Below are 14,087 nucleotides of genomic sequence, written 5' to 3' on the forward strand. Positions count from 1 at the left end.
ATGAAAGACTGTTTCTTGAGCTCCTACTATGGATCAGGCTCCAGGAACCCTGTTGAACTGGTGAAACAAGGATTTTGCTCCTGTGGAATTTGCATTTGAGTGTCAAAGGACATAAACACGAATCCCTCAAAGATGAATCTCCTTCTGGGTCAAGATGAACTCATGCCTTCGCAAAGGTGATAACTCAAACACAGAGCCAGAGCTGGCCCTAGGCCTTGGAGGTCAAGGGAGGTATTCTGGAAGTCATGTTTATATAGCAAGCATCCTGTTTTAAATTAGAAGCTATGTTTATTCGTGGTGATTGAGAGATGGAAGCTGTTTGTGATTTAGTGGTGGGGTTGCTTCATAAAACTCCAACACCGCAAAAAAAATGTGCCTGGGAGGAGCTAACTGGGTTGCTGTGAGAATAAGTTACAAGGAATATAGGAAGGTCGTAGCACAGTGCTAACCAACTTACAGTAGGAGTGCAATAAATAAACCTTCAAAATATACCCCAAGTCCCATTTTTCTCTCTATTTCCACATCTGCCACCGTCATCTCTCTCTCGCCCCCCGCTTTTTTTGGGTAAAGATTTTATTTATTTATTTGACAGAGAGAAAGGGAGAGAGCACAGAGGGAGCGGGAGAGGGAGAAGCAGGCTCCCCGCTGAGCAGGGAGCCCCGTGCAGGGCTTGATCCCAGGACCTGACCCGAAGGCAGCCAGCCGCCCAACTGGCTGAGTCACCCAGGCACCCCACCATCATCTCTTTCAACATCATCCTAACTGGTCTTCCTGCTTACATACCTGCTCCCTGAAGAGTATTCTCAACTCAGCAACCAGAGGGAGTCCTATTACAGCTACAGTCAGAGCATGACCCTATTCTGCTCAAAACCTTCAGTGGTCTCATCTTGCCCATCATAAAAGCCGGTCTTCCGGGTCCTCAGGAGCCGCTTGTGCTGCCACCTCTTCTTTCCGTGACTTTATCTTCTACCGCAGGTCTCTCAAGTCAAAGAAAAAGGCTGGACACTTTACTAGCTCTCTAACCACACCCAACACTCCTGCCTCAGGGCCTTAGCACCTGCTGTCATCTCTGCTTGGAAACTTCCCCCAGATACTGAAGGGCTCATTACTCCTGTCACCTGCTTCAAGTCAATGGTAGACGGTCACCTTTAAATGGAATCTTCCCTGACAACTCTATCTAAATAGAAGCACTCCTCCTTCCGTCTTTTCTATCCTTCCCTGCTTTCTTTCCATAGTACTTAATACTTTTTATTATATGAATAACAGTATACGTATTATCTATACGACACTCACTGGTATACTATATATTTTACTGTATGCATTATACTATGTATGACGTTTATACATCTTTTCCACCCCTTATCTCCTGTTGACACAGGGCAGGAACTCTGCTTCGTCCACTGCTGCATCCGCGAGGCCCTGCACGGTGCCTGGTACCCAGCAGGCGCTCCGTCAATAATCTGCCGGAAGAACAAATCAATAGCGAATGAATGAGCATAGGAATGAGCCAGCGCCTCCAGCTCCAGGTTTCCCGTGCTGCTTTAACTCCTTGAAGCCCCAGGTGAGGTTGGGTAGCTCGGGACCAACGCGCCTGCGCAGCTCCACCCACCGCGCGCGCGCGCGGGTTCGAGTCCCGACGGCAGTAGGGCGCGGCGGCCAGCACTCCTTTGCGAGGCTCGGCGCCGGCGGAGGGTTACACGCGAAGGGGAGGGGCCTGACGGGGGCGGGGCCTGACGGGGGCGGGGCCGGCCGGGGATCCCGCAGACGGCGCCCGCGCTGCGCTCAGTCGCGCTCACTTCCACCGGTCCGCTCCGCTGACCCGCCGCCCCGGGACTCCGCCGCCTCGCCTGCCGTCCCCGGCCCCGTCCCAGCCCCGGTCCCGGTCCCAGCGCAGCCCACGCCGCCCCCACCGCAGCCATGTCCAAGCAGCTGCGGGCCAGCCGCGAGGAGATCCTGGAGTGCCAGGTGATGTGGGAGCCTGACAGCAAGAAGAACACGCAGATGGACCGCTTCCGGGCGGCCGTGGGCGCCGCCTGCGGCCTGGTGCTGGGTGAGTGCGGGCACGCGGCCCGGGGGCTCCGCGGCTACCACAGCCCCCCCGCCCCGCCCCGGGCCGTGGCCTCCAGAAGTCTGGCTCCCCCTCGGGGTCCGAGGGGCCCCCTGGCAGAGGGACCCCCTCCTGGGGACCGGGGCGCCCCTTCTCCGAGGCGTTGCTGTCAGGGCCCCTCCTGGCTGTTGGAATAATCCCCTGATTTTCAGTTTCCCTTTTCTGGGGCTTGGAGGAGCCACTGAAAGTGGGGCCCCCCTCTCTAGGGGGTAGGGCACCTTCTGAAGTGGGGTTTTGCCCCCTTGTCTGTTCAGGACTCCTTCTGACTGTAGCATCTGTGTCCCTGGGAGGGGTCCCCACCCGCCCCCACTCGCTCCCACTCGCCCCCGCCTGCCGGGGCCTTGGAACCTCTGGGGACTGAGATCACTTGCTAGTCTTCTACTTGTGAGGTGAGGTGCTCCCTGGGGTCTTGCATGCTGGCCTGGGGGAGGCTTCCTCCCAGACATAGGGCCTTTCTGACTTGTAGTTTTTCTTTGTTTGTGGGGGTCTCTTGCCAGCCAGTAGCACCTTGTGTTGTCCCCTCCTGGTCCCCGCGGCTTGAGCTTACTAAAGGGCTAGCATGGAATTCAGGCACCTAGGAGATATAGCCTTTGGGACTGGGGTAAGTCTCCTTCCCCTGCTGTTTACACTCCCAGCGCTCCGCAGAACCTAGTCACGGATGCTGCCTCCAGCCACCACCCTGGCTCTCAGAAACTGCCTGGCCTGGCTGCATGTGGGCTGCATGGACGAGGCCCTTTTTCTGGGTGAGAAGCACCTGCATGTGCTTCCCTGCAGCTCTGGCTGGCTTGTCCGACTTCCTGCAGGACGTTCCCCCACCTTCCAGGGTTTTAAGCTCCTCACGGTCACTTTCCTCCCCTTTGTGGCCCTCAGCTGACTTCTGGGACTCCTGTGTTCCTGTTGGTGGCATCACTGTTCTCAGCCATCCTTGCAGAAGTGGAGACTGAGTCATCTGCCCTGCATAGGGGAGTCCTCAGCAGCACTGCCTTCCTTCTTAATCCCCCCTCTTTTCGTGGGGGCCCTTGTTCCTCTACCCCGAACACTGGCTGGTTTCCCTGCTTCCTGCTTTTCCTTCCTCCTCCCTTCGGTACACCCTGCTTGCTTTGCCGGAGCACAGGTCTGACTTTGGCACTCCTTGGCTCAGAGGCTCACAATGGGCCCTTGTTGACCATGGAATTGCAGACAGTGCCACCTGGCAGCTTCCAAGCCCTCCACCATAGCATGGGTGTCATGCTTCCACTGAGCCCCTTCCCTTGCGACAGATCTCTCCCTTTCCCTCCCTTCTGCTCACTAGACAGGGAGCACCTTGGAGACAGATGTGGCCTATTACTCTGGGGCCTTTCGGGTAGTAGTTGGTAAATTAATGTGTGTCAGATTGGGAGAGAACAGACCTGATTTCTTCTCCCCCAGGAAGAGCCGGGAGTGGAACACTGGCCTGTGTTACCTCCCCTCGATGCCGTCTTTCCTCTGCTAGCAGTGGTGAGATATTCTCCTGCGCTTAACTGGCCGTGCCACTTTAGGAACTGATCGCACATGAGCTGTGAGGTGGGTGAGACACATCTGACCTGACCACCTGGATTTCGAACTGGCTCTCCCACTTCCTAGCTATGTGATCAGGAGGAAGTCACCGGATCTTCCCGAGCCTCACTTCCCCCGGCTGTAAAATGGGCATGACGAGAGGACCTGTGTCAGTGGGTGATGTGAGGGTGACAGGAGGCCCTCAGGCCCAGTGGTCATCTGCACCTGGCTTTCCCGTGGGTTGCTGTGTAAACACTACCAAGTGCTGGTAGCTCCCAGTCGGCCCGCTTGGGGCTGGTGGCCTGGGGGTCCGGGCCCAGATTGGACCTGAAGACTTGGCTCGGGTGGCTCACACACTGGGAGACTGCACAGGAAAAGCAAGATCTCCAACTTCTTTTGAAAACCCAAAGGCCTGTGATGCTGGGTCTGTGTCCCCACGTGGTGGCAGTGAGCTGGGCTGAGTGGGGTTCCCCTCTTGGTCTGGGGGTGCTTTAGAGCTTGGTGTTTGTCTTCTCCTCCTCTTCCGTTCCTGATGGTTGAGCCAGCCTGCTGCTGCTCTCCCGTCCAGAGGCCGGGCCCTGCAGGTTTTGGGCTTTCAGAGCCGACTCAGATGCTGCCTTGTTTTTGATCATTGTCTTCGAATGTTTTCTCCTTTCGTCTGCTCTCCAACTGCATGTAATTTGGACTTTCATTCTGCCTTGCCTTTTCATGAATTTGTGAGCATTCTAATTGCTTAAAGAGTGCACCCTTGAACTTGTATCCTCTGCACCCTCCACCCCCCGGTCTTGTGTGTGGTTGGTATGCAGTATTGAGCCGTGCTGTCGCCCGCATGTACAGAGAGAGAGCAAGGTACATATCTTCACAGGTCACTTAAGTTGTGTTCTGGCCCCGAGGATGGACGTCTAGGGGACGTTCTGCCTGGCCACCTGGCCGTGAGCCCCTCCCCCCAGACCGAGGTTGGCATGAGGTTTCTATCCCCGAGGTTCAGGAGCTGCCCGGTCTGGGCAGGGTTACGGATTCTCTTTGCCGCTACCAGGGTGGTCGGTTGGTTTATTGTCCCTGCTTCAAGCGGACCTCACCTGAGGACTCCCCGCAAGCCCACAGAGACCTTTGGGCCCTCAGGATGCGGACCCCCTAGGAAGCAGCCCGCAGCTGCAGCCCAGCATATGTGCCTGTGATGGGAGGCCTCTTTCGCAAGACCCCAGGGCACATGCTGCACTCACCAGTACCCCGTGATTAGGGGAGGGACACCCGCTTTGAAGTACCTGCTGCTTTGGTGGCCCGTGCCACAAACTACAAATCAGTGCTGCGTTCCAGCAGCTGGGACAGCGCTGGCCCACAAATAGAAGGCTTGGCCCCTGTTCTCAAATAGCTCAAGTATAGCTGGAGGAGAAAGCTTGTGCAGGCTAGCAGCACTGCGAGTGAGTCCGTGCCGAGTGCCAGCCCAGGGCAGCCTGCTGTCGCCTCCTGGGCGTTCCACTGCATGCTGGGTCTGTCAGACAGGATCTGGAGCTGAGATTTGAAGGTGTAGGCTGCTCAAAATTCTCGTAGGTGGAGAGGAAGAGGGGGGTCAAGGGAAAGCAAGACTTGCAAATTCAGATGCTTACAGGGACCCCGGGGAGGGGGTGATGGGGATAATACCAGTCAACTTTTAGCGGTTGCTTTACACGCATCCGCTGACTCCGTCCTCAGCAACCTGGCCAGGTTTCACCCCCTCTTGCCCAGCTGGAAGAACAGAGCTCAGTCCTGGTTGGGATGTGGCAGCTGTGAGTAGCCCACCTGTAGTCTCTTTCCAGAATCATTAGTTGCCTCTTGGATGTGGGTGAGGGCGGGGGAGGTGGGGGGGGGCAGCTGTCACCCAGCTCTGTAGCTACTTGTCACTACGTGGTGTGGCGGTGCCTTAGTGATCCAGGAGAGCAAGGCGGGGGCTGTGCTGTTAGGACCCGGCCTCAGAAGTCACCCTTGGTCATTTTCATAATATCCTGTTGGTGACGCAGATGAGTCCTGCTCAGTGTGGGGAGGTGAGAGGCAGGGGCTGGCCGCAGCCAGCTGTTCTCTTGTCTCAGGAGAAGGCAGGAGCACTGAATTTCATTTGAAAACTGACTTTGGTTCGTGGGTGGCTGATCGAGGTTCTTCGTGACCAGCGAGCAGACTGAACCTCACGGGCTGTGGTGGGTCATTCGGGCTTCGGGAGTGCAGCCTGGGAGTGGGGGCCAGGAGTGTGAGAGCAGAAGCCAGAAGGGGCCCCTGCTGCTCTGGAGAGTGGTCCCTGATGACTTGGCTGGGTCATTGACGGTAGAGAAGTTTATGCACCAAGTCCTTCCATTTCTCTGCTGTCCTCCATGGTCCTTGTGATGATAGGGTGCTGTCGGGACCACTCAGTCCCCAGATTGGCAGGCAGGTGGCATCTTCCTCCCTTGCAGTTGCTGCTGGTGACTCACTCTTGACGGGCTTTTGCAGTCCTCAGTGGAGGCGAGGGTGTCAGGCCTCTGGTCCATCTCTTGTGTGAGCCTGGAGGAGTTTTGGGTGCTGGGACTCTTTGCCCTTTGGGAGGGTCAAGGTGACCAAAAACAAAGACTGGGAGAGACTGAAGCTGTGGGCCTGTCTGCCTAGTGCAGCCTCCTTGTGCGGGTGGGGCGGAGGCTCCCTCTCCCGCCCCCTTCTGGACCCGGAGTCCTGCTCTTTAATGCCTCCGTGTACTTGCCCGGCCCTGTCCTCGGGTCTTTGCCCATCCCGGCCTGTCCGCTAGCCCGGCGTGGGTTGTGCTCCGGCGAGACAACCGGCAGTGACGCTAGCGGCTACCACGCTGGCTACTTTCTCTCTGCCAAGCACTGTTCTTAGTGCTTTGTGTGTTCCGACTCTTTCAGTCCCGACAGTGAGCCGCCTCCTTTCACGGAGGAGAGACTGAGCCCCAGAGATGACTGATTACTCATCTGAGCTCACATGGAAAGGGGCAGGATCTGAACCCGATGTCGCCCCTGTGTCTTTAAGCAACAGGCCCTGCCGCTCCTCGGGGTCACTGTTGTTATCCCCATCTCGCAGATGACAGTGCGGAGGCTCGGAGGGGGGAGCAGCTTGCCCGCTGGTCGTTGAGTAGTAGGTGGCAGAGCCGACATTCTCATGCAGGTTGTCCAGCCCAGCCCTGGGGCATGCGTTACCTCTCCACGGTCATGGGAGCATCCGGGCCCTCCAGTCAGTTTCCAGGTGACACACAGGGAAACTGGGTCCCAGAGAGGCAGACTGGCCTACCTGAGGTCGCCAAGCGTGGTCTCTAGAGTCAGGGTGGCCCCCAGCGTTCCAGACGCCCGGTCCCTGGTGTTTTTCCCTGCATGCTTGGTTGACCTGCTCTCTGGCCCCTGGCTTGAGTCGGTGGGTGGGGCTGGACGGCAGTTCTCCTGGGGCTTGGAGGAGGTGGCCCTGAAGCCCCCATTCCCTGATCACTGTGTGACCTCTGTGCTGCCTCTCCCCGTCCCGGTGATGCTTCTCCATCCCTGCTGCAGACCTGCTTACTCCAGCACTCTTCACCTGGGCTCTTGGCTTCTTCCCAGTGTCCTGACCCTGCCCTTGCTGCCTGGGCCAGCCGCCTCCTTCTGCAGCATGCTCCTGCTCTCAGAGATCTCTCCCTTCCTCTGTGTACTCCCTCCCTGCCCCCCAGGACTGGGAGCAGGGAGGACCATTAAGTCTTCAGCTGAATAATAGCGGCGAAAGAATTCAGCCCAGCCATCCTGTTGGGCCATTTTTTTTTTCTGTTCCTGACACCCTGCTGGTCATCTTCCTGCTGTTACCACATCCTTGCAGCACCAGCATATGAATGGAGAGCCTACCAAAAATATGTGGTGATTGAAGAGGCCCAGTGAGGGGCAGGAACTTTCCCCAGGTCTCAGGATTGGAACCTGGTCTGAAGAGTGAGTTTCCATTTGTGTAAAAGCCAGAGAGAGGGATGTGTTTACTCATGCATAAAATCTGGAAGGACACACACATCTCTTTAACTGGTTACTTCTGGGCAAGAAAAGTTAGATGATTGTGGGGCACGACGGAGAGGGACTTTCCCCCCCGAATGACCTTCGATACTTTCGTTATTTTGAATCATGCGAATGTACTATTGCTTATTCAAAAATCAAAATAAATACCCGTTCCTCCCTCCCTCCCCCCAAACGTTGTTACTGGCACAAGAAGTCATCAGTAAGCTCCTAGTTTCGCACTTCTGGGTTTTCAGATCTATCGGATATGCCTTCCCTAAGTCTGTGCGGTGTAATAATAGCATGCTTAATGAGTTCTGATTCGGTCCAAGGCCCTTTTCCAGCATCTGTCTCATGCATGTGCTTACGTTCATTTAAATCCTCCCAATAGCCCTGTCACGACGGGGTGCTAGTAACCATCTCCATTTCACAGACGGGGAAACCGAGGCACAGTGAGCCCAAGTGACTGCCACAAGGTCTCGCGGCTAACAAACGGCCGAGGCAGGATTTGAACCCAGGCCTTCTGGCTCCAGCGTCCATGTTCTTAGGCACGTTGGTTAGGGTAGGGAACCACTGCCTAGCAGTGGTGGGGTTGCTCTGGTGGGTCCGAATTAGGATACTCCACCTCCCCCAGACCATTTCTTGTCCGACGCCTTCGAACCACTGAGGCATAACCGTAATCCCTCAGGTGTGTCCGGCTTCTCATTGAATTGCCACGACTTTCTTCCTAAGAGTGGTTTCAGCCACGTGCCATTTCTTTTATTTTTAGAAAATTATGATGACTTATACCACTGGTCGGTTGAATCATATCCAGACTTCTGGGCGGAGTTCTGGAAATTCAGCGGAATTGTCTTCTCACGCATGTATGATGAGGTAAGCAGGGGTTTTACTTATGCATTCCCTTCTTATGGTTATGTTCCAAAATACAGTGTTCATTTTTGGGCGTCCTGAGTCATATTTTCTTTTGACGCCTCACATCAGCGGGAAAAAGTCATTGTTCTAGAGAGTTGGCAGAAACTGCGTTGAGGTCACAGCCTCCATGGAGACGACGCAGCCTCAGCTCTGCTATGTCTGGACGCCAGGCCCTGTCCTCGGAACGTGGGCGATCCTACGTAGCAGGGCATCTTCGTTTTATTTTTATTTTATCTAAAAAATATTTAATTGTGGTAAAATACACATAACATAATTTACCATCTTAACCATTCTAAAATGTCCAGTTCAGTGGTGTTATTAAATGCGTTCACATTATTGTTGTTTTTTAAGTTGTCAATAGTTTTATTATTTTTTAAACCTGGAGTTGAGGGAACATTCCGACTCCTTATGCCGTCAGTCAATGGCTCTGTGGGGAAAGCGGGTCCTGTTACTCAAAGTATAACTTAACTGTGTTTTGTCTGACTGTGGGGTGAACTGCTCTGAGAGGCTCGTCTGTAGGCACGTGGGGAAGGACATCAAGGTTCCAGCCGTGGAGGGAGGAGGCGAGGGGCCAGGTCCGGCTCTACGGAGTTGCGATGGGAGGGGTGGGCGGGTCCTACAGCTCCATCTCCCGGATTCAGTGTCTGGTCAGAGCCTGGGCCTCGGGCAGGTGTCACACCTGTCTTACTTTCTGTCACCCGCAGCCCTCTTGAGTACGTGCTTCATACAGGTCTGTGGAAAGAGTTCATTTGTGGGGATGGCGTTTTCCCTTGGCATTCATTTCTTTTTCTTTTTTTTTAATTTCATGGAGGAATAATTTTTTTTTTAAGATTTTATTTATTTGACAGAGAGAGACAGCGAGAGAGGGAACACAAGCAAGGGGAGTGTGAGAGGGAGAAGCAGGCTTCCCGTGGAGCAGGGAGCCCGATGCGGGACTCAATTCCAGGACCCTGGGATCATGACCTGAATTGAAGGCAGACGCTTAACGGCTGAGCCACCCAGGCGCCCCTCACGGAGGAATAATTAACAATGAAACCGTATATATTAGAAGAGTCCAATGTGATGGTTTGATATATAGACACACTGTGGGATTAACACACCCATCCTCTCACTTTCTCTGTGGTGAGAACACTGAAGATCTCCCGGCAGCTTTCGCGTGTGGGATCCTGTCTGATGCACTACGGGGCACTAATCTCGTCTCAGCTGCAAGCCTGGAGGCCAGCTCAGTGTCCAGTCTGTGAAACGATTTAATGACGCTTTGGGCCAGTGAGTTAGTGGGCTTTCCGGGAAGCAGAGTTACTTGTATTCATCCCTGGTGTAGATCTCATCCATGTGCGTGTCTTGGTTTGCTGTCGTTCTCCGTAGGTTGTGGACACGTCGAAGGGGATCGCAGATGTCCCCGCGTGGTTCAAAGGCAGTCGTCTAAACTACGCGGAAAACCTCCTGCGGCACAAAGAGAATGACCGAGTCGCCCTGTATGCTGCAAGTGAGTCCCCACAGCTCCTTGGATTTTCCTCTCTCCGTGTCCTGGGTGCCACTCACACGAAGGGCCATGTGGCTGGAGAGGGTCCGAAATATCCAGATTGCTGTGTGGGTTTTCAAACGTGTCTTGGCATCTTTTTTTTCTTCCTATTTTATTGTGGTAAAAAGTACATAACATAAAATGTTCCGTCGGAACCGTTTGTAAGCATACAGTTCAGCAGCGTTGGGTGCCTCCCCATCGCTCTGCAGCAGCTCTCCAGGACGTTTCCGTCCTGCGACACCGACGCTCGTTTCCCCTCCTCCTGTTTCGCGTGGTGTCCTTGGTGTCCTTCCGTGTAGTCGTGTGTGTCACAGGATTTCCTTTTTTTTTTTTTAAAGATTTTATTTATTTATTTGACAGATAGAGACAGCCAGAGAGAGAGGGAACACAGGCAGGGGTAGTGGGAGAGGAAGAAGCAGGCTCCCAGCAGAGGAGCCTGATGTGGGGCTCGATCCCAGGACTCCGGGATCATGCCCTGAGCCAAAGGCCGACGCTTAACGACTGAGCCACCCAGGCGCCCCAAGATTTCCTTTTTTTGAGGCTGCATGATACTCCCTTGTTTGGATACCCGACATCTTGTTTGTCTATTGATTGTCATGGGGCACCTGGGTCACTTTCACCTCCTGTCTGTTGTGAATAAGGCTATGACACACATGGGTGTGCACATAGCTCCTTGAGGTCTGGCTTTGGATCCTTTTGGACAGATACCCAGAGGTGGACTGTAGGGTGATTCTATGTTTAATTTCCCAGGAACCTCCTCCATACTGTTTTCTGTAATGGCAGCTCTTGGCACCTTTCCGATGTCATTAAGACCTCTGTTGACTTTTTCTTATTGCTGAGAAAGGGAGGGGACAGTCATGTGATCATGTTTTATGGGAGAAATTGAGACACCAAATATTAAGTAACCAGCTCAGAGTCATCAGGACAGTTAAGGAGCGGCAGCTAGACTCTCTGCCCATTGACTTCTCCTTTTAAAATAAAGTTTAGGGGCTCCTGGGTGGCTCAGTTGGTTGGACGTCTGCCTTCGGCTCAGGTCGTGATCCCGGGGTCCTGGGATCAAGCCCCGTGTTGGGCTCCCTGCTCAGCGGGGAGCCTGCTTCTCCCTCTCCCTCTGCCCCTCCCCCTGGTTGTGCTCTCTCTCTTTCTGTCAAATAAATAAAATCTTAAAAAAAAAGACCCTTTTATAAAAATAAAATAAAGTTTAGAGAATATTCTAATTTATGTACTAAGCAGGCTCTGGAAGAGTTGGCATAAAATATTTGAAATCAATGACTTTTCTTAGTAAAGAGTGTGGTTAGCCTCCTAATTTATTAGGTTTTTGGTAGGCCTGAAGTTTTGTAGAAAAGTGACGTTGAAATTATGTCGTATTGGTAGGGTTTGAGGTGTTTCACGGTGCATTTTCCAGGTGACAGTGTTTTTCTCCTTTGAGTAATAAAGCTTTGCTTACTCATTTTATTTATTTATTTATTTATTTATTTATTTATTTATTTATTTATTTATAAGAAGATTTTATTTAATCAGTTGAGAGAGACAGAGAACGTGCATGAGTGGGGGGGAGGGGCAGAGGGAGAAGCAGACTCCCCGCTGAGCAGGGAGCCCAACGCAGGGCTCGATCCCAGGACCCCTGGGATCATGACCTGAGCTGAAGGCAGGTCTGAGTGTGCCCCAATCCAGTGTGCTGACTGAGCCGCGCAGGCACCCTTTACTTACTCATTTTAGACACAGCACGGGCTACTGTGTTGGGGGGAAATAGGGCATCAGCAGAGACTGAACTTCGTTGGACCTTTGGTGTTCATGACTCACGGCTTCCAGTTTCGGGACGGCGACGGAATCGAATGCTGTCGAGCTGTCCGCGTGTGCGGGATGGTCTGCCCCCTCCTTTGCAAAGGGAGCCCAGGTAGCTGTGCCCCTGCCGTCACCTGCCCAACTCTTGTCTCTTGCTGCCTGCTCTCAGTCCTTGCAACCGTGGTCTGCACTACAAGTTACTATTTGCTGTCAGAAGTGGTGTCAGAAGTCAGATCATCATGCTTGTCCAGGTAGTGCCTGAAATGGGTAGGGGAGGTCTGGTAGCTATGTGACCTTGGACGAGCCCCTTAAGCTCTCTGGGTCTGTTTCTGCCTCTGTCAAATGGAGAGAAGGAGAGGACCTGTTCAGGAATATTGTAGAGCTTAAGCGAGTGAGTACGCATACACGCGTGTACAACAGTCCCCGCCCCAGGGGACATGTGCGGAGCTCTCAGTTGAGATTATACCTCTGAAATCCCTGCGTGGCCTTCAGACCCTGGCCATCCAGTTCCTCGCGTGGCTTCCTAGAGCGCATCTTCCAGGGATGGGGCCAAGACTCACGTATATTTCTATAGCGCACGGTTGCTTCTGACGCACGCTGTTGATTAAGAACCACAGAGTCTTGTCTGTATGTCGTCTTTCGGCTGTTCGGTATTATTCTGCTCCCTTCCTTGGTTCTTAGCCCAGATGCAGTTCGGGCTGAGCACACACGTAGCCTCGGGGATGGGGACGCCACACCAGTCCTGCGTCTCTCTCTCACTCTTTAAGGAGGTCCTTGCATGTCCATCCATCCATTCGTTCACTCATTCTCAGAGCTGTCTCAAGTGTCCCTCAGTGCAAGGTGCCAGGAACACGGAGTTGATCAGGACGGCTGACATTGTAGCGGGACGCACGATAAAAAAGGAAAAACAGATGGTTCCCGACTTAGGACTGTTTGACTTTATGATGGTTCTACACATTCAGTAGAAGCCGTACTTGGCATTTTGAATCTAGATCTTGTCCTGGGCTCACGATCTGCGGTCACATCCTCTCCTGTGATGCTGGGCAGCGGCCGCTGCTCCCCGTCAGCCACGTGATCACAAAGGTCACAGACGCCACCCGCACCCTCACGGCCGAGCGTCCTGTCACTGTCAGCGCAGTCGTCAGTGAATTACATGAGACAGTCAGCACTCCCGTACAGAACAGGCTCTGTGGTTTTGTGCAACGGGAGGCTCGCGTCCGTGCTCTGAGCACGCTGACGTGGGCCGGGCTAGGCCGTGGCGGCGCCAGGTCAGGTGTGTTGAATGCCTTGAGATAGGACCAGTAGGCTAAGCCTTGGTCTTGTAAAATGAATGGAGGACATTGGCCTTGGGTTTCTTACACCCTTGAAGTCTAATAGGAGTTGGTTTACACCAGCATTTCAGGAGTGAGCTGCATGTGTGACACGGGCATGCCTGCTACATGGCCCTGGTCACAGCTGCACCTGGCAGGGGACCGGCTGGAGGCGCTCGGCGGCCGCAGCCTTCTGGAGGCAGAAAGCGGCGGAAGCTGGGACAGCGGTCCTCCTTCAAGTGGGATTTCAGCCACGAGAGTCATCCACGCCCTTACGTGGCGCATGTCAGTGGTTCTTCGCTTCTTCACAGGGTTGTCAGCCACCCCCTCTGTCTAGTTCCTGCTATCTCTGTCACCTCAAAAGGAAACCCCTCTGCTTCCCCGGCACCCATCCGCCTCCGTCATGTCCATGGGTTTGCCCATGCTGGACATTTCCTAGAGATGGAACCCCACCCCGTGTGGCCCTTCATGTCTGGCCTCTCGTTCGGCCTCATGCTTTGGAGGCCCCTCCACGCTGTGGCGGCTGTCAGTGCTTCCTTCCCTTTATGTCCCAGTCGTGTTCCGGTGTGTGGCTCCAGCACGTTCTGTCTGCACCCAGGAGGCCCTTCAAGGGCTGCCGCGCCCCAGGCACTGGGCTCCTTTGGTGAACGCCACTTGGCGCATTTTATGACCCGAGGAGTGAGAATGCCGGGTCTCTCTTCCATCGTTTCTCCTGCTCCCGTCAGATGTTTCCGCACTTTTACCTCGGGCGCCGCACCAGGTCCTGGTATCTCCCTCTGGAAAGTGGGAAAGGTCAGATGTGAATCTTCGGACAAACAAAACGAAACAAACCTGAAAACCGGTAACGCTGGTGGCAAAACAGACCAGTGTTCTGGGCGGCCGGGTTCGGACTGAGCTGGCCGTGTGCTCGTGCCCTCCCTCTCTCCCTCACCTGTGTGTTGGCTGAGCCCAGACCCTCTTTTCCCAAGTCCAGCTGT

The 14,087-nt window shown here is 54.1% G+C and overlaps 1 protein-coding gene across 9 annotated transcripts in view; it reads left to right on the forward strand.

Moving 5' to 3' along the window:
* The first annotated feature begins 1,719 nt into the window (after positions 1-1,719).
* The window catches only part of AACS (acetoacetyl-CoA synthetase), a 57,712-nt gene continuing 45,344 nt past the window's right edge, over positions 1,720-14,087 (forward strand). The window contains exons 1-5 of one of the 9 annotated variants that reach the window (XM_045779091.2): positions 1,926-2,050; positions 2,362-2,708; positions 3,515-3,649; positions 8,351-8,454; positions 9,859-9,979. In XM_045779091.2, coding sequence (XP_045635047.1) covers positions 8,443-8,454; positions 9,859-9,979 — 133 coding nt within the window. In that variant the 5' untranslated portion in view covers positions 1,926-2,050; positions 2,362-2,708; positions 3,515-3,649; positions 8,351-8,442. The other 8 variants (XM_045779098.2, XR_006776373.2, XM_087857432.1 and 5 more) reach the window with 8 other exon arrangements.

Source organism: Ursus americanus, chromosome 30 (assembly GCF_024610735.1).
Source record: "Ursus americanus isolate L20-20 chromosome 30, mUrsAme1.1.p, whole genome shotgun sequence".
In the NCBI taxonomy this organism is placed as follows: Eukaryota; Metazoa; Chordata; class Mammalia; order Carnivora; family Ursidae; genus Ursus; species Ursus americanus.